General features: G+C 35.7%; 1 protein-coding gene across 1 annotated transcript in view; it reads right to left on the reverse strand.

Annotated features, from left to right (window-relative positions):
• NBAS (NBAS subunit of NRZ tethering complex) overlaps nucleotides 1–21,273 on the reverse strand; it is a 151,367-nt gene that overhangs the window by 24,713 nt on the left and 105,381 nt on the right. The window contains exons 42-48 of the mRNA XM_070955550.1: nucleotides 19,658–19,768; nucleotides 15,798–16,048; nucleotides 13,320–13,654; nucleotides 9,436–9,657; nucleotides 8,025–8,227; nucleotides 5,079–5,168; nucleotides 1,360–1,555 (exon numbers count right to left, since the gene is read on the reverse strand). Coding sequence (XP_070811651.1) covers nucleotides 1,360–1,555; nucleotides 5,079–5,168; nucleotides 8,025–8,227; nucleotides 9,436–9,657; nucleotides 13,320–13,654; nucleotides 15,798–16,048; nucleotides 19,658–19,768 — 1,408 coding nt within the window. The remainder of the gene's footprint in view (nucleotides 1–1,359; nucleotides 1,556–5,078; nucleotides 5,169–8,024; nucleotides 8,228–9,435; nucleotides 9,658–13,319; nucleotides 13,655–15,797; nucleotides 16,049–19,657; nucleotides 19,769–21,273) is intronic.

Below are 21,273 nucleotides of genomic sequence, written 5' to 3' on the forward strand. Positions count from 1 at the left end.
TTGCTACGCTTCTCACTACTTCTTTTAAGCAACTTTTCTTTTCCCCTCCGTGCTGGTGAGAGAATATAAACTAAACAGATGACCTAAAATCTCGTCTAGATAAGATGTGTGAACAATTGTGTTTACAGATCCAGAATCACCCATAGACTGTATAGGGCAAGTATGGCATCACTGGTGGCTTTTAAGAGACTGGACAGCCACTTGTCTGGAATGCGATAAGGTCTCTGCTTGTACAGGGGGTTGAATCAGAAGACCTCCCTTCCAACTCTGTTATTCTATTATTCTCCTCTGAACTGTCTAAATATTTTCCCTTGGGGATGGAGGAGGGAAGAAATGTTGGGTAGGATCTCAACATACTTCAGCCATCATGAAATTTATTTCATTCAGTTTATTTCATTCCTATTTACTTACTCCTATCTCAGCCGATTGCTAATTTGTTTTTTCTTAAATATATAATTTGTTGTGTGTCTATGCTGTTTAATCACACAAGAATTAGAAATAGCTGCAATAAAACAATATAAACTTTGCATAGGTAAGAATAGTGTCACTGAAAACAAGTTCAGTTAATTCAAGGGGGAAACACAAATATCATTTCATAATTCAAAATGAAACCAGGGGCTACATACAACACGGTAAGAACGTTATGTTGCAAAATGCCATTAACATTGAATGCTTCAGCTGCCATCCTACAATAATAAAGTAACTGAAGAAAGGCCAGCATATGGTTTTAACCAACTTTGGCTGATCACAAAAACCATAAGCAACACAAGACCCGATGAACACTTGGATGGGAAGTAATTATTCTACTATCTAGAGTCACATAATTTTTAAAGAAACACATCCAGGAAGAAAGCAATGAAAAACAATGAAAAACAATATTCTTATTACCAGGAAACCTATGTGGATGTAATAACCCGGAACTGAGCTACATAAGAGGAATAGTTTTAAGTATACTTACAAAAGACAAAACAAAAAGGAAATAATAGTTCAGTTGATCTGAAAACCCTTGTACTCGTTAACTCTTCCTGTTTTCTGAGAACCATTTGCAGTTTTAATAATGTATACCTAATTTTGACTTATTTTCATGCTCAAGAGCTACATCTTTTAATTTACAGATTTAATTTTAATTTTATTAAAACCCATTAATATAGAACAGGAATTAGAAAATGAAAAATCACCCCAGATATTTATTGGTTTAAGAGAAAAAAAATTAGTACAAACAAGCTCCTATTTAACAGATTTGAGAAGAAACATAAGTGCTCTGTATGTCTAAATGATCAATGAAGGTCCAGCAACAACTGTTTTATAAATAACTTGCTTATTTGTAAAGAAGAAACATTGTCATATGAGATTGCCTACCTGAGTCTGGGGCCAATAGGCTTTGAGAACAGCTTGTGTTCTAAATAGTATAAGCAGCTTGCAATCCGCGTCGCTTAGGTGAAAAGCTTGCTCCAAAATCTGTAGCACTCTTATGCGAGGCTTCACTGGTAAAGAATCATCTCCACAGTAGGGCCTAAGCCAAGCCAACAAATCATCTGAAGACACCAGATTCTCGCTACAATCAAATCAAGACACACATCTGTTATTATTGGTTTTCATCTAATCGTATTCCATTAACAAATTCCATTCAGGTCCTTCTTGAATTAAGACAGTGACCTTTCCAACTTTGGAAACCAGCGGGGGAGGAGGAGAGGGGATGGTTCCGCGTGAGCAGCGGGTGAGAATATGCAGGAATTAAACATTGAAGTAGCTAACCTAAAAACTATCAATAGATAGCAGACGTCGTTATACCTATTTAAAAATTATTCTTAACATTTATTTATAATCCGTTGATAAATTAGTTGAAAACTTAAGTTGAGAAAGCAGAATATCCTAATAGTAGCAAAGTATTTCCCAGAATCCAACTGATTTGTCAGGAACAACCAAAGATTTCCTGTTCAACATTTTCAGCAGATCTATTGTTACATACTATCAGAAATGTGCATTACTTTACACTTTTGTTTTGCCAGTTTTGGGTGTTTTAAAACAAATTCATTTTCAAGGAAATTATTTTAACAGCTTCTTATGGCAATTTTTCATATAACACAATCTATGTTAACTATTGGTCAGGAAAATTAAGTAGTATTCTGACTACCCAACCAATGGAGACTATGCGTTTCTTGTCACTAAAGAAAATCTGAACTTTAATGCCTGCTCAGTTCTTCCAACAACAATATTTATATAGTCAAATGCCGAAAGCGGCAGAATATAAAAAGGGGGTATCTGCAAATTTTTGCTGATTGACAAAAACAGAAAACAAAACAAAATTGAATTTTTGAAGAAGTAAAATAGACAATTAGAATAAAAGAATGGAGAAAGCCATGGTAATTAAATTATCTATATAAACATTTAGCCTCCTCAAGACCCCTCACGTCTGTCTTTCTTTAAATTATTATTATTATTATTATTATTATTATTCATTCAGAAAGCAAAACTTTGAAAGTTGCTCCTGCTAAAATTGTGACATTTTCTACCAGGACTCCCATTTGTTATGTTCTTGATTTAGTTCGTTTTGCAATGCTTCTTTCTAAACAAGTTTTAGATCATGTTGTTGCCAATCTGTGATTCAAGGTATATTTGTGGGAGAAATCTGGATCTTAGCCCAAGAAAATAGTCAACTTGTTGGTTTATGTTTATTTCCAACAAGCCTAATGCCAACTGCTACTTTGCAGTCAAATTTAGATTGCATCTCTATCGCTCCTCAGATTCCTCAAAAGTAACTATATACTTGGAGAAGAATTTGGGAGAAATTAACCCCCACTCTCTTTCCCTCAAACATCTAGTCTACTTTTGGTTTTTAGCTTTACAATGTAAATCTGCACTTAATTCTTGCATGAACCTCTTTGGTTCACAATCTTTATCTGAAAATAAGATGGAAATGCAGTACTTAATCCATACTAGAATGTGTAAGCTGTTGAAGTGGCATGCTTTTCCCACCTGTTCTCCTAGGTATGCTTCATACTGTTGCCTTTTACCTGCCCAAACCTGGAACCAAGCCATATTGAACAGAAAATAGTTTACTCTCTCCTGTCTTCAGCAATAACTCTTCTACAACATGAGGCATTGCTTCTTTTTAATACATTTTATTCACCCACAAATCCTTTAGGAATAGTCTTTTAATATCTTACTTGTCAATTTTTTTTTGAGAGGGAAGGCTGTGGAGCTGTCTTTAATTTAACCTTTCCTATTTTCTCCAAACAGCTGCTTTTATTCTCCTGTGCTAGAATTAATCCATTTGAGTCTGATCTGCTCCTTCAAAACGTCACATGAATAGCAATATTGCAACAGACTAAAGATAAAAAGCACTTTCTGTTAATTTTCAAAGCACACAAGGAAACAAATTAGAAAAGGAAGTTCCCTAGAAATAATTGACTAGATAATAATAGACTAATAATAGTTGCATTTGCTACCTACTGAAGTAAAAAAAACCTGTTATTTCATTAAATAAGAAGTATCATAAGCTGTAACATGACAGGTGAACTTTTCTTGATCTAATACACAGACTATATATTGAATGACAAATCTGTGGTTTGATGAAACACACAATCAAACCATCTTAATAAGATGCTATAGGACTTACAATATTCAAGTTATCAGGAAAACCACCACTGTCCATCTCAGGCAACCACCGCCCATTCTGCTAGTTCTAAAAGACTATATATCTTTATTTGTATAAATAATGCTTGTTATATTCACTGATAATATTTCAACTTGACACTGTTTTTTTTCCAAACGAAAAGAAGCAGCAGGTAGCATGTGATTTATATTTGAAGTAATACTGCTGTAGTCATTCTAACAAGACAGATGAGAACATAATACCAGCTAGAAGACACCAATTCAACCTGTCTGAAAGTGCTGAAATAATATAAGCTGACAGTTTAAGTTATCATTTCATAAAAACTTCAGAATTTATTTAGCCTATGTACTCTTTTTATATTCCATCTCTCAAAGAACTGGTGCTAAATTAGAAATGAGTTTTTGGAGGAAGTGACATTTGGAATGTAAATTAAAAAGTTGATAAATTAAAAAGAAAGCAGTTGAGGCCTTGGCTTCAAAAGTTAGGCAAGCTCATTTTTCAGATAACTATATCTTCCTGAAGGGAACCATTTATATTTAGTTCCTACAACATCTGAAGGGTACAAAGGTAAATAATGTTTCATGGAATACAAGTCTAAGACCTTATTGTAGTAATATTGGTATTTCAAAATTTATCTTCCTACTAGAATTTTATATGGATTTGTGACTATGTTCATTGGGCTTTTCCCTGGGGAAAATAATAGCATGCACAACAAACAGTGTAGCGGTTCTTTTGGAACTAATAACTTGACAAGTTATAGCAGATAGACAGATGCAGGAAGTTTGCTGCCAAACATACAAAGTGGAAGTTTAAAGGCTACAGTTCCACTGGTGGGTATGGAACTATCTGATTCCATCAAAACATGTGGAGCTACGTAAGAAAAAAAAGATAGCAAGAGAGAGAGAGGGAAAGAGAGAGAATAAAAAAATATTTGAGGAGGATAAAAAACATCCCAAACAGTGTTAGAGAAATGAAAAAAGATAGTACGGCGTATGTACTGTGAAAAGGACAGATTCCTGAGAAAAAGCTATAAAGCTGCAGGATTCTGAATAGGTTACAGAATAGGAATCTGAAATTAAACATATGGATGTGTGAAGAAAGCATTTCAAATTTGATAGGAAATTAGTATGGACAACAAAACCAGAAAGTATCTCAAATCTGCTGACTACCTGCATGAGTAAAAACATAGTTGAATATAGCATACAAAATAGGAACAAAAAATAAACAAAAAATAAAACAAAAATAAAATATTTTTTGGCATGGGTTGCCAGTCCTGCTCTTAAGATGGTTGCATTTACTCTGCCACAACTCATTTCTTGTTTGAGGGGGGTGGGATGGGATCCACAGCATCCTTTCTAAACTGTTAGATTTAATCCAGGTTTTTACAATTAATTCAAATTTGATGCATATTCTTATTTAGCAACTGTAATCAATTTTCACATTATACTCTCAAAACTCTTACCCATTTTCAGCACTTGTGTGGACAGCAGAGACAATGTCTTCCAATATTTGAAAATGATCTTTCTGAAAAGAATGCTGATCACTCTCTTCACTGTCAAATGAGTAAAACAGAAAGATGCTTATTTGGAATCAATGTTTCAGAAATCTTTAAGTCCTACATGTGTAACATTCTGCACTGCTTATCAAACACTAAACAAGTAAAAATTACATGAAAGATACGCTGACTGAGTTTATCCTAATTTGGTTTGCTTTGTTTTGATTCAATGTAATATGTGAATCCAACCATTTGTGGATCTGCAAACAATTTATGGCTTAGTAAGCTGAATGAACCAGGGGTGGGTTTTACTTACCTTTGCTACCGGTTCACACATGCTCGCTTCACTCGTGCACCACTTCTGCACATGCACAGATCGTATTTGATGACATCCGGGTGGGTGGGCGGAGCCTCCTGCCGCTGCTGCTACTGGTTTGCTTGAACCGGGGCGAACCAATAGCAACCCACCACTGAAATGAACCCATCTGAACTTGTCCAACAAATCTTGTTTAAACAAGTCCTGATTTAGTGCTATTATGAGTTCAACTTTCATAACTGGCTTTCATAACTATCAGAGTAGTTTTTTAAAAAGAGAAATTAAGACACAAGATCCCCTCTGATTAATAATAAAAAGTATTTTATTTCATTTGCCAGGAAAGTTGTCACATTAATCAGTATTAACAAACCACACCAATAAAGACCCTAATATGAAAGCATGTTAAAGAACTATCTGATATGTACTGAAGTTGCTTTCTTGGTTCAAAATCCTTAATAATTAAGCATCTAAAGGGTTATTAAGGCTTGTCTCCCAAGAGCCACAACAGTAATAACACTGAGATCACCGCAAGATTCTAAGCCTCAACTCTGTTAGAAATTTTTGTGGCAAAAAATACATTCAGAATCAGAGTATAATTTTCTCATTTCAAGCATAGAAACAAGCTGTACCAAGGTTTCTAAACTGCTTCTATTGCATAACTAACTAGCTTCTTGAAAAAAGGGAAAAATTCACAACAATAGGACCTTTGCAAAGCAAGATATTGATAGGGTCATCCTAACCCGAGTTTAACATGTACAGATTTAAATATTACTGTCCACTTAATAGTTCAATATTTCATGAGTGGACTTCAGTATTCTATGCTTAAAGTAATTTCACCAATTAATTTGTTACTTTATATTACATAAGCTCTACTTCTGCATTTACTAGAGTGCAGTAACTTATATATACTTTTATCAATGTTTTAGAAACATGTGAGATATTAAGCGTTTTACTGTTGCAGGTTAGTTTTTAAATTTTCTGTACCAATATTTTCTCTTACGCTTTTAAAAGATGCTGCCTGATTAATTTCCCGCTCTCACATTGCTTAGCTATCTGAGATAGAAAAGATCATTAAACAAAAAAGCAAGACTTGTTTACTGTTAAAAATAAAGTAATATTCACTCTTAAAAAGTGTTATGTGAGACAGTATCTAGACTGTTAAGCCATTGAGCCTGAGTGGCGTAGGAGGCTAATGCCTCCTACTAAGGCAGCATTTAACATCCAGCTGCCTGCAATTACTGTGAGTTCAATTCTCACCAGGCTCAAGCTCGACTCAGCCTTCCATCCTTTCTAAGGTGGGTAAAATGAGGACCCGGTTTGTGGGGGCAATAAGCTGACTTTGTATAAAATATATAAAAGTATGAAGGCTATTGCTTAATGCATTGTAAGCCGCCCTGAGTCTCCGGAGAAGGGCGGCATATAAAAATAAATAAAAATTAAAAAAAAAATTCATATTAACATTCAGTGAAATAGTTAAAGCCCATCAAATGGTTGATATATGTATGGACATGCCACAGCTAATGCCAATTTATAATCTGAAAAATATAGCAAAAAGTATAACTAATAAATAGTTGGTATTTTTAATCAAGTGCAAGTTTTCATGGCTGCTATTTATTCATGAAATGACTTGTGGGTAATGCTGTGTAAGAGCGTGAATATGTGCTGACATTTCTATTGCCTCTCTAATAATTGCCTCTCTAATAAGTATTCATAAACATCCAAATAATTTAAATGAGAAGTGTTATCAACTGTCATCTACTTAGCCATCTACTTAGCCATTAGGTTGTGGGCATCCTGCTCCACTAAATACAGTCAATGTATAAGGAATTGACATCTGCTGCCAACTTTACTTTTAGATTTGCTCTAAATAAACCAACACCACAGTTGGCAAAATATAGCAAAAATTCACTATCTTGCATGGCATTATTCAGAGGTACTTTCAAATTTATTGTCTTAGTTTAAACATGTAATCTCATCACTAGTAATTATTAACATATTTGAAACTAAAAACTAAGAAGATAAAGATCTTCTTAAAGCTGTACATTAGGTTATTAAATTCCTTTATAAAAAGATAAAACAAGCCTATTGTGTAGAAATTCCACTTCATAAAATATGAGGACACACAAGGAACCTACAGAGATGGCGTTAGTTTGTTCTTACAAAAATACCAGTATGATAATTTAGATCACTTTTCATTAAAACTAATCCTCAAATAGAATTGTTATGAGGAACTCACAGCTTATCCTATGGTTGATCTTTTTCTTAGATACCAACTCCCACCATTTTCTTTTAATGTGCTTTTTAAAAAGAATAATGGGCACTTTTGTAAAGACCCATTGGTTGACACACAGTGTAAGATATTTTAATGAAATAAATAGAGCACAAAACTTCGAAACAAACCCATGAAACTGATGTATGTAAAAGCTTGGCATTAAGGGCCTATTTGCTTACATACATGGATTTTCTTCAAAAGCAAAAGCAAGGAACCTAGGGTACTATTCTATATATGTCTTCTTTTTTAAAAAAAAATATTATACCATCTCAATTATATTTAACAATGCACTCTTAAAAGTTCTGAAATGCATAATTTCACTTGCCTCAAAGCAGCTATCACTCTGATTAGAGCTGTCTCAACAACATCCCTGGGTGAAAGTCCTAAATCTCCAACAGCAACATCCAGTAATGTTTTTATCATGTTCAAAGGTTGTCCATCCAAGCACATTGTTACAACTTGTTCATGGATTCTTTTCTTTTCTGACCGGGATATATCATATTGATAGCCATAGTCTTGCAGAATTTTCTATAAGGGGAAACCATTTAAGTGTAAGTAAGTTTAAGTCACAAATAACTCAATATTTATTTCTGAAATTCAGATTTCATTTCTAACCTAGAAATAAGCTTTTCAGAAACAATGAAAACAAAAAGCTCCAAACTTTATTCCAATAAATTATGACAGAAATCATTATTCCCACCATTGCACAAAGGAATTTGTGGAATTAATCTCATAATGGTTACTTTAGGAATATTTATGGTATTATATACTGTGTATGTAAAAGAAAATCCACAACTTCCTTTTCCACCTTACTTTTATGATTTTATTAATAATACAAAAATTACCATCAAACAAAACTATTGCAGAGTCCAAATCTATCGTAACATTGCCCTTCCTACCAGGCAGCTAATAAAGATAAATGCAGGTGATCCTGCAAGATCCAATCTGGGTCGGTCACCAGGAACAGAGGTTTACTTTTCTGAGCTTTCAGATTCTGCTGGAGCCAATCTTCAAGGAACTTCCCTCTACTGGAATGAACACACACACACACACACCTAGAATGGGCCTTGCAACATTGTCCTGGGACACGTATATTTGCCTTCACAGGTGATCCTCTTTTAATGATCACTCTTTAGGTGACCACTAAAACGTGAGAGAGCTGAATGAGTGGTAGTTGCAATTGGTTCTTGTTCTATCTATCACAGCACCCTGAGGGACACATGATCATGATCTGGGAACTTGGCAACCAGCCTGGATTTCCAACAATTGCAATGTCCTGCAGTCATATAATCGCAATGTGCAACCTTCCCTGCTGGCTTCCCACAAGCAAATTCAACAGGGGAGCCGGCAGAAAGCTGAGTGTTACAATCCTTCCTTAATGACCCATATGATCCTCACTTAAAAATGGTAACCAGGGACTGCCAGAAGTGGCAGTAAGCAATGAAGTCACATTATGTTGAGCTTTATGACAGTATCACTTAATGATCGACATTCCGGTCCCAACTACCATAGTGAGGAGTACCTTTCCAAGTTTCAAAAAGAAATGAAAAATTGTGATTCTGTCACCTGAATTATTTCAGCGTGAAATTAAATCTCGCTACTTTTATGGTATGTTTTACAGAGTGAAACAAATGTAGAGGAAGGCGGATGGGAAAATATATTTAGAAAACTAGCGCACAGAGTTTCTACTGTACATGATAATCTTGATTTGGCTCTGCTAAATCTTTTTCACCTACCTGGTCACTTGTTTTCAGGTAAGAAATAAAACTATGACTAAGGGTTTCCAGATGTGCAAGGGACTGCTGCAGATAATTCAAAACATCTTCGTAAGTGATTTGCCTGTGAACTGCACCTTCTGTGAGGTCCCCCTCAGAAGCTCTTTTCCCAGCTTTTTCAGCTGAATGTTTCATCGACTTTATGGCTTTCTTTGTCATCTCTACCCGGGATTCAACTGACAGCTGAGAAAAGATAATACTCAATTCAGCATATATTGTCACTAGCATTTATAGTACAAGTGGTGCTTGAATGCACATGAATCGGAGATACTGAAACTGAATAATATGCATTGATTAAAATATTTCCTTTTTTTTTAGTAAAGAACCAGAATGTGTTAAATATAACAGAACATGAGCAAGAGAAAAAAATTGTTTCTGAAAAGAGATTTTGCCTTCAAAGTCTAATCCCATGCTATTTCTTTTTTCATGACTATGTTTCTCTTGAATGATTCCAGTATCTAATTTTTAAAAACATTAAAAAACACACAGAGACAAAACTACTTCCTTCCTTATAATAGCCTGTGGAAATCTTCATTCTTCAACAGGTTTGACAAATGCTTCTGAAGCTATCAGTTGAAGTATTCCACTTAAAATAGTATTTTGAGTCAAGAGCTCTAAAGGATTAAGACGTAAACAGGAAGGCAGTAGAATTGAGCAATCCCATTCTTTCTCCAAATGAGTTTTCAAGCACCTACATATTGGGATTTGCATAATGTTACAATGTGTGGTTGCCGATTCCGCTACCTCAGACAATTAATAATTTCTCAGGGGGGAAAAATGAACTGCATCTCACTCAAGGAACTCTTCCAGATGACTTTAAAAAAACAGAAAAGTTTTTCCTCACTGATCCACAGGTAAACTTTTACAGTTCAGAATTCTCAATGTAAACAATCTAAGTTCGTGTATTATGCAAGCCATGGTTTGTTTAGCTATGGTTATAATTAGATGGATCCACATAACATACAAAACCATTAATTGTTCACACAAATTATGGGTTACTGTAAAGTGTAAATTTATTCATTATATTTACCGTATAGTGAATATCAATCTTTATTTTTTACTGTAAAATTAAAACACAAAATATTTCCAAGTATTGTAGAGAAGTGTATATAGATAATCATCTTTATGTATGTTCCTTGCTTGACATTTGCATTTCCTGTTTTTTCTCTGAAAGAATGAAAACTAGAGACTCTCTAAAACTGAGAAGAGTGTATTATCTAAGAGTATCTGTCTAACGTAATTCATCTAGAAAAAATATATTGCATTTTGCATTGCCCCCATGAGAAACTACACTAAAAACATCTTTTGTAATTATCTTAAATTTGTATATCTAATTAAGGTCTAACACTTCATAGCAAATAAAACTCCAACAGAAGACATTTTGTAGTCTGATTTATTTCGAATGTTACAGCATAAACTAAATTAATAAAAACATACCTACTCAGCTATAGGTTAATTGAATTTGATAAAGATGAAAAGTAGTTAAATTTTATAAAAAGGAGCTATTTAATCCTTCAGATGTATTATCTGGTCCGATATCTTGTAATTTGATCAAGCAATAGCCTGAACTGTGATAATCCTTGCCTGAAATGCTACCTCAGACTTAAGATCTTGGGCTAAACCATAATCAGGGTTTTGTAGTCTTCCAGATTTTGTAAAACCAAAACTCCAAGCACTTACAGCTAACACAACCCGTGAGACTCAGGGCTAGCTTTTAAACTAAAGGTGCCAAAATTTAAGGGACCCAGTGTGACCCTTTCTTCCAAATTATTCTAAAAATGTAAATCTTTGCATTGGTAGGAGGTATGTGATATACTCTTGATTTATCCATTTCAACACTCACAAAGCCACAAATTGCCTATCCCAGCCTTGCTAACCAAATCTGACCGAAATCCCTGCCGTTATCCTGAACCTTATCCTACTGTTTTGTTTAATTCCAAATTGGTAGCTTTCCTTATTGAGAGTTCTTGTCAGACAAGACAAAAAGGAATCATCTTCAAAATCTTTTATCACGATTTTGTATAATGGCTGAATGCATTCTTGAGATGTTATCCTTTTTCAAAAGCTCAGACTGAAAATAGTTTGCAAGTAATCTCTATTTGTTTAAGTCCAATAGAATTGCAATCCGGACTTTCAATTGTTCACTACACCACATACTGATTAATAGTTCACTTTCTTCTATCTACATTTGTTTATCTGCCTTACTTATGTTCTAAAAGTGTGTTCTAATTTCTGCACTGAAATAACAAATTCTTTTACAGAAAAATAGACTGATTTTCTTCTCAAAGAAATAATTGTTTTCAGTGTACATATGTATGGATTTTCACTAATTCCCTTTTTGAATAATCTTTTCAAAATGTGATTTGCTGTACAAATATACCAATATAAGCTATTTATATTATATAATACAGGGGATACACGTTTTTTTAAGTTGCAAGCACTATCGTATGATTTTGCATAATGCTGTTGGTGCCAAATACACCCACTCCTCGTTTAGTGACAAAGTTCCTTTCCAATGACTAGATTGTTAAGCAAAATAGTTGCTAAGTTAACATGTGACTTAGGGACAGAAAGAAATACTATGAAGATAACCGGTTGCTACTGTCTGAATCAGATAAAGCTCTCTTGCACAGCTACACTATTGTTACTCTCAATCTGGCATGTGTTGCTGCCAGGAGCATACATTTCTTGTCGCTAAGGTCCATATGAAATTAAAGAAGTTTAATAATATAATATTGTTCATTAGAAAGCTAGTACTAGTTAATTTAAATTCTAACTAAACAAAGTACAATTCAGTATTGTAGAAACAGATTAATTCCCAATCTATTCTTTCCATTAGCACTTTATACCGGTAGCCCTTGACTTACAACAGTTCATTTAGTGATTATTCGAAGTTACAATGGCAGTGAAAAAAAATGACTTACAACTGTTTTCACACTTACAACCATTGCAGTATCCCCATGGTCATGTGATCAAAACTCAAGATGCTTGGCAACTGACTCATATTTAGGATGGATGCAATGTCCTGGGGTCATGCAATCATCCTTTGCGACTTTCTGACAAGTGGGGAAGCCAGATTCACTCCACAACCGTGTGACTAACTTACGAGCTACAGTGATTCACTTAACAACTGTGGCAAGAAATGTCATAAAACGGGGCAAATTTAACTTGACAACTGTTTCACTTAGCAATGGAAATTTTGGACTCAGTTGTGTGGTCGTAAGTAGAGGACTACCTGTACTTTCTCTAGATCAGGACCCCTAAACCAGACATCCTTCAGATGTATTGGATCCTAGTTCCCATAAACCAAAAGCAACATGGCTATTGGTTAAATGATGGGAGTTTGTTAGAGCTGTCTCAGATGCAATTAAACCATAGGTGCAAGATAATGGGTCAGATATAGCACTGATCAGCCTTGCTTTTGGGGATCCACATTAGAAAGAAATACATGGAAGAACCATTGAGAAATTCTGACTCTCACACAGGGATTTGGCCACCCACCAGACGAGGGCCATTATCATAATGCAGAGATCCAATGAGCAAGGAGAGAGGAGAGCAGTGCGAACTTGCTTGGAAAAACTCCCTGGGAATCAGAATTTCTTGAAAATAAGTAGCTTATTTTTCGCCAACTTGGATAGATCCAATAGCTTCCATTATTGGAGCCTCTTCCTGATAACATTTAAATGCTGATTTTTTTTTAATGATAGTTTGCTTTGGTACTTTCCATATATTTTCCTCTATGCTTTGCCCAACTATTTAGAAACCCCAATTTTTGTCTGTGTCTGATACTTTTTACACTAATAAAGGAGGTCATACACATAATGCTGTTATAAAATAATACTTACTTTGGTGACAGCCTTTGAAGAAAAAGTAATTTCATCCAGACAATTGATAATATCTCCTGGGTAAAGTCTATCAAAGTATTTGGCACAAATGTCATAAGAATGAAGCCATTCTGGTGGGGTTTCTGGAATCCTTTTAATCAGATGGGAATCCCCGTTCCAGAATGCTTTTTTAATCCAGGCAGCATAGACAGAGCTAGGAGAAAGCAACTTTCCATCTTTTCCTGGGATTTTAGGAGCAAGCTTGGAAATCGGGAGAATATTTTGACTTGTGAGGATCGGAACCAAAGCTTCCAGAGGATCTGCATTTTCTTCTGTTAGATTTTTATAATTAAGGCCTGTTAGCAGAAAAAAATATGAGTAGCAGTCTTTATGGAGCAACTATGTAGAAATTGAAATAAAATGCAAAGCATGATTTATGGGTGTTGGGATCCTATTACCAGTGTGTAATTTTCATCGTATTACAGTAAATACTTTTCTCCAATTGAGGGAATGGAATATTATGTTATTATATTATGCAAGGTTTTAACAGAGAAACAAGTAGGCAGAGCGAAGGAGGGAGGCATATCAAAGCCTCAAAGAGGAGACTCATTTAACCTCCCACTTCATGAGTTTTAAAGTTGTTACAGCAGGATAAAGTGATATAAATTTGCCACTCTTCCTACCACTCCTTGATCAAAATTACACATGATGACATTCTCACCAGCCACCAGTATGTTCAAAGGGCACTAAAAAGCATTTTCATGTGTACTAAAGTTTGTGTTTAAAACACCTCTGGATGGATGAGTTTATCAATGGTATAGATGTGGGTGAATTCTGTTCTAATTATTCTCTCTTAAATGGCATAGTCCTATACATGTTTATTTAGAAATAAATCCCATGGTAGAATCCTGAATAAAAATGATCATAGCTTCAGTATATTTTTGTAAGTTTTGACTAGAACTTGGAGCAGGCATGGGAACGGAGCCAAAACTTAATTACAACCACTTCATGACCTCAATTGTGCACCACTCCTAGTGTCACCCATTTCTCCAGGGATAGCAATAGACTTATATATCGCTTTACAGTCCTCTCTAAGTGGTTTACAGAGTCAACATATTGCCCCCAACAATCTGGGTCCTCATTTTAACCACCTCAGAAGGATGGAAGGAGGATGGAAGGCTGAGTCAACCTCGAGCCTGGTGGGATTTGAACTGCCAAATTGCAGGCAGCCAGCAGTCAGAAGTAGCCTACAGTACTGCACTCTAACCACTGTGCCACCGAGGCTCAGGATGATGTCAGCAGCCATGATTTTCTAAACTCTTTTCACAAAGAAAATATTTCATTATTTATTTTCTCCAATGGGAAAGATAGGCATTGGGCAAGCTAGAAAGAATCAAGATTTGATTTATGTCTTCCCTGGTTGATAGTCCTCTGGCCTGATCTTTTCTCAGCTAAGAAAAAAGAATAGTGTAGGTGAAGTGAATAATGCAATCCATCTGCAATGGGGAAAGAAGCAGGTCAGAAAAAGTGGATCTATTCTGTTGCCTTACCATTTGTATCTGAAAGGTAGTGCCAAGGCACAGGTCAAAAAATAGATGGGGACTTTGCTCTCCATCATCTTGGTCAGGTCAGCCTAATAGGGTGGAATAACCCAGGGATTGCAGATTTTCCAACCCTGTTTTAAAGCAGCAGCTCCCAGCCCTTTCTTTGTATTGGCAACTAAACTAAAATAAAAAAGACTATTGTGTAAAGCCAAACAACACCTGCAGGGCCACGATGCACATGATAACTCCATTGCTCTGGAACTACTCTTTAAAAAAAAAAAAAAGAATAAAAAATGACAAAAATGTCACAAGGTCTCCAAATCCATTATTTGAGAAATGGTGGTAGGCATTAAAGTCTTGGGATATCAGTCTAATGCTCAAACTGAGGCAGTCGTTGCTACCCCAATGTAAAATATAGGCATCCCCTCCAGAATATCATCTTAACTCATATACTGTATAATATGAATGAAGTCAACATATGTACCATTACCATGAATTTAAGCCAATGTTCCCCTATAGGAATATTAGATTGTTAAAAAAAAATTACACAACAATCTTGTGCATTTCCCATTTTCCTTCTTTATCTGTTCTATCAAAGTGGTCAATCATGGCTCTGTCTGTCTGTCCCTCCCTCCCTCCATCTGTCTGAGAATGAACATCGGTGTCTGTGCTCACCTGTAAGAAGCCATCACTCTAAAGCACGAGGCCATGACAAGAACATACCTTTATATCAATTAGTAAGTATCAATGCCAGTCTTTAAAGTAATGTATATTAATTACCAAATTAATTGATCTCCATATGCAGCTTTCTTTCTTAGATAACTCACAAACCAACCTCAGGCAGAAACAAGCAACTACACAGAAGATTAAATTCATCAAACAAGTGCTGAACTGCAGCCTAATCTTTAAAGACATCCAGCTTTGTTAAGTAGTTATGAACATTAACCGCTTGTACCTGGTGCAACTGCCTTGAATTTTTTCAGTAGTCGTATGTGAGTTTCAAGTTTGATGGTATCTTTCACAAATTCAGAGCAAACACAGTTCTCAAGAAGTGTGAAATAGTAGAGTAAGCGCTGGTGATCCTTTCCTTCAATGATAGGGTATACATATTTGGTCATATGCTCATGAAAGGCTTTTGGAACAGTTTTCAGAGTCTCAAATAGGCCAAGACTTTTTGCCCGGTCTTCTATTGCAGCTGTGGACAAACTGCATGGAAAGCAAAGGAAAATGTAATAAATGAAATCACCCATTTCATCGATTTATCAATTTATTTTTTGCTAAATACTGGATGATGTTATCAATATTAAGTATGAACATTTTTTTCAAAAAGAGTTTTTTTGCATTAAATCCTAAACTATCATCTGCAAACCAATTGTCTAGCTCATAAGCACAACTATCCACAGTTCTAAAAACTCAGCAAGGACATAATTGAAAAAAACCCAAGTATTTAAACATGATGCTCTAATAATGTAATAATTATAAGATTTTATTTGTAATTTAGAACAGTGCTACATAGCAAGAAAAAAATAAAAAGCAACAATGAAAATGTTGCAGGACAACATTTATTAAAGTTAATTTTGATTTCAAGCAATAGAAAAAAGAAAAAAAATCCTAAGTATAATTTCTTGCTTTGGTGAGGATTTTGTCCAAATGAATCAAAATTGTGAGCTTTTCTAATAAAGCTGCAGTTTAATGTTTAGAATAGAATAGAATAGAAATAGAATATCAGAAGGGACACTGGAGGTCTTCTTCTAGTCCAACCCCCTGCTCAAACATGAGACCCTATATCATTTCAGATAGGTAGCTGTCATGTATCTTCTTAAAAGCCTCCAGCGATGGAGCACCCACAACTTCTGAAGGCAAGCTGTTCCACTGGTTGATTGTTCTCACTGTCAGAAATTTCTCCTTAGTTCTAGGTTGGATTAATTTCCACCTGTTGTTTCTTGTCTTGCCTTCAGATGCTTTGGAAAATAAGTTGACCCCCTCTTCTTTGTGGCAGTTCTTCAAATATATTGAAGAACTGCTATCATATCACCCTTAGTCCTTCTTTTCTCTAGATTAGCCATACCCAATTCCTGCGACCGTTTTTCATATATTTTAGTCTCCAGTCCCCTAATCATCTTTATTGCTCTTCTCTGCACTTTTTCCAAAGTCTCAACATCTTTTTTATAATGTGGTGACTAAAACTGGATGCAGAATTCCAGGTGTGGTCTTACTAAGGTTTTGTAAAGCGGTACTAGTACTTCACATGATTTTGATTCAGTATAATGGTACACTGAATATTCAGTATAAACAGTATGGGACTGGTTTCCTTTTGCTTCTACCCCTACTTGATTTAGGCTTCTACTTGTACATCTAAGAGGTACCATCTGTTTCCACTCACTATGCTTCCTTGTCTCATAGCCCTCTGTTTAAAGGTGAATCAGTTAAGTATTTATCCTAGGTCCATGTTATTAGATGGCTTTCTTGTTGATATAAAATTTGTTCAACATTCAACAATCACTGGGTGGTTGCTTAGCAACATGTACATGTTGCTGTAGCTAAATTTCTCCTAGAATTATATGCAAGAGCAGTAGGACCTATGTATTAACTAATGATTTTCTAAAGATACTGAAAATTAAGCACTCAGCCAATCTGCCTGTACCTTTCTACTTTGTGTCATTGCAAAGGTAACTTACATATCAGTGGAATGACGAATGAGGCAAGGATGGACAAACACAGACTGGATTCATACCTACTAATCTACAGTTTGCCAACAATTATTACAAATATTTTTATCCTGCCATTTTTTTCCCATATGCAACTCAAAATGGCTCATTGTCATCTCACACTAAGGCAATTTTACAAGCTATGTGCCTAAATTGATAAATTGTTAACCAAGGCACGTTGCAACTAGGTGTGATATGAAAACTATGTCATAATCTATTTCTTTTTCCCCTAAATTTCCAGGTGTAATATTTTATAACAAAAGAACAAATAGTTTCAAGAGAAGGAAGAAAGGTTCTGAATGATGTGCCAGAAAGAAATATCAGAAAACCCAAGAAGAGGTTAAGCAAACTTCTGTTCTCTACATGTTTTAGACCATAGGTGTTACCAGGCTTTGTTATTAGGGTGGTAATTTCTGATAGGGAAGCTGCACTCTAACAACATATGGAAGGCACCAGGTTGTGTATCTGATGTTTGATGTTTAATTTTTATCATTTCATTTTTATAAAATCACTTAAAAGGCACTTTCACATCGTAATATTAATAATAAAGCTAGTATACAATTCAAGCAGATAAGCAAGCACTTACCACATAACACTCCATGACCCCTTGTGACTTGGTTTCAAAGTTCTGATGATGCCCCCCCTCAATTTACATAGCTTATATAACTCCCCCACCCCAGACTGCATTTTGGGCACTTGCTAACCAGCCCACAGTTATGGCTATTTGCAGCACTTCACAGCCATTATAACCTCAATTTATGAAGATTTTTTTGCTGGAAACCAGTGTTTACTTCCATTTCTGGGAAAAAACACCCATTGAGTAAAATGGGTTCCCTTCATGACCAGAGGAAAAAAGTTGTAAAATTGGTTACATGGTGAACCACATATCAATTGGCACAACTTACAACCTTAATTCTAGGCTGAGTTATGGTTGTAAATTCAGGACTACCTGTATTAAACAATAGGAAAAAAATGCATATACTATGCATTATGTATTAACAAATGGTTATCTTGACTATTCAAAAGCAATTCATCTATTGGTCTCCATTTCTTGCAGATGTACTTGTATATTTTGAATTGCTGCCTTGCTTCATGACCCACTTGTGCTATGGTTGCAGATGATGGGTAGATGGTTTGATATTCTCTCATAGAGTTCTATAATACAAAGCAGCATTCTTACTTTTTTAAGTGATGGCAAGGCATCCAGGTCCTGAGGCAGTAAACATCCCCAAATCATGACACATCCATATGAGTATGAGGCTGTTATAGTAGAAAGTGGTGTTTGGTTCCAATAACCCCAAAATAGATCTAATAACATCAATGCAGCTTGAAAATTTCCAAGTTTTTGTCCAGAGAGGTCTGGGTGTTCAGCTACATGGGGTTTTTTGTTTTGTTTTTTGGCAAACTTAATGTCAGCATCAATCTTCTGCTTAGTTTTCTATGTTCTGTCTTGTAATTCTCCTATCAATCTCACTTTTACCACACTTTTCTGAAGATGTACTCAGGGAAGAGAGGCCTATAGATCACTGGATGTTATTTTGAAGTTTTGTGATTTTCTGAGTAATTTTATACTCTGCTCTTGAGTTATTTTGTCAAGTTTCTAACTGTGGAATTAAAAAGTCCCAGAGCTTTAAAAATGGGTTTGAAAACTTCTCCTGACTGATAAACACATTTTTAAATAAAAATTGGAGGTCTTCAGACATTTATGTTATGTGGTTATGCTGTGTCTCTTAAACTGTAATAAGAACGTACTGCGATGAGACCAAACAACATTTGTGAAATTTATATAGAACAAATTAGCCTTAAATGCTTAATAAAATATTCATACAAGTGGCCCTAGCACACTGAAATTTCGTGTTGGGTTATTCTGTTTATGAAAAAAAATGGAGAAAGTCTTATTCATATATTATTTATTCAGACTTCCTTTGATAGGAGCCCCATGAAACTCAAACATGCATACATTCAGAAAACCCAAAAGGAGTTGAGTATTTCTGCACAAAACTATAGATACTGTCTCAGCTAATCAAGTTGGGAATGTTCACTTGAGCTCCACCTTCTGGATACTTGCCTTTAAAATAAACGAAACAGACTGATATTCTGTACTTACCCACTGTCGCTGAAGAGAAATTCCAAGTGTGTCATATGAACTTCCCAGAGTGGGACATTATAACGTTGAGCCAAGGAGAGAGCTATACTGTACACATTTTCTTCAAGTGTTCTGTTTAATAAGAAGTCATAACGCACATGTGAAAAAAAGGTTTAATAGCTATTAAGTAAAAAATCAGTTGGAAAAATGCTTAACTACAAAACAGAACAGGATCTATAGTAGTGTTGGTGAACCTTTTCGGCACCGAGTGCTGAAATGGGCGCATGCTGGAAACCGGAAGAGCAGCCACCCGGAGTGTATGTGATCTTCTGGTTTCCGGCACGGACATCAGTGGTGGTATTCAGCCAGTTCTATCCGGTTCGGGCGAACTGGTAGCAACAGCTGCGGGTGACTCTGTCCACCCGCGCCGGACGTAATCACGTCCCATTTATTCATGTTTTTGACACTCTGCGCATGCATGGAAGGCCTTGTGCATGCACATGCTCACATTTGCGAACTGGTAGCGAAGGTAAGCAAATACCACCCCGGCGCACATGCATATTGGGCGGCTGCTCTTCCAGTTTCCGGCACTCCCATGCATGTGAAGACCAGCTGGCCAGTGCGCCGGAACCCAGAAGAGCAACGGGTGACAGCTTCTGTGCCCAGAGAGATGGCTCTGTGTGCCACTTCCAGCACATGTGCCATAGGTTTACCATCACGGATCTATAGGATCTATTCCTCTAAGCCAGGGTATTTCAATGGACCCTAAATTCCATGACAGTCTAAAGCCCCCCCCCCCCAGTTAACTTGAACACAACCTATTTTCCACTGCTAGAGCTTTGCCTCTTGTTCAGAGGTTTCAGGATTTTTTTTTTTTTATTAAGTAACAGTTTCTATGGCCTGGTAAGGTTGGAACATGCTGCTGCAATAAAATTCTTCAGAAACTAAACTTTCATCCCTTTTTATTTTTCCCTAAAAATATTATAAAACATACAACTTGAGTGAAAAGGACTAGTCTCTAAAGTCTGGTTTTCAACGACAACAACAAAAAGGATGAAGGTATTATTCACATTTCAGTAATTTCTTTATTAATGTGGAATCAACAGAGGCTACAGTTTGGGTCCCAGAACCATTATTTATGTATTTGAAGTCGAGCAAAAAGGCAATCATTAGATATAAAACTTCTCAAGCTGCAGTATGCATTACTAGTAGGGATTAACTAACCCCCACTCTCCTGGGTAGAAACCAGTATTTTCTATTCACATCCTTATAAATCTTGTTTTTGATGTTGACAGAAAAAAAACCTGAAGAATATAAAAAAATATAAAGTTTGACCAAGTCTCTGAAAAGCCAACCTAACTGCGTAAAGTTGAAAATCATACAGAAGCATATATAACTTATAGCAAAGCATTTGGGGAATTACTATTGGGTCCAAGAGCTGTATATTTTGCTAATGAAAGCTGAAACCAAGGAAGGCCTTTTATGAATGGGGAATTTACATTCTCACAAATATCTATAACAGGGGTGGATTCTAAATTTTTTTACTACCGGTTCTGTGGGCATGGCTTATTTTGTGGGCGTGGCTTGATGGTCATGTGACAATTATTTAGGATTTAGCAGAGGTACTGGTCTACCAG

The sequence above is a fragment of the Pituophis catenifer genome, unplaced genomic scaffold, assembly GCF_029215685.1.
Source record: "Pituophis catenifer annectens isolate HBS135680 unplaced genomic scaffold, rPitCat1.0.hap2 SCAF_1, whole genome shotgun sequence".
Taxonomy (NCBI): domain Eukaryota; kingdom Metazoa; phylum Chordata; class Lepidosauria; order Squamata; family Colubridae; genus Pituophis; species Pituophis catenifer.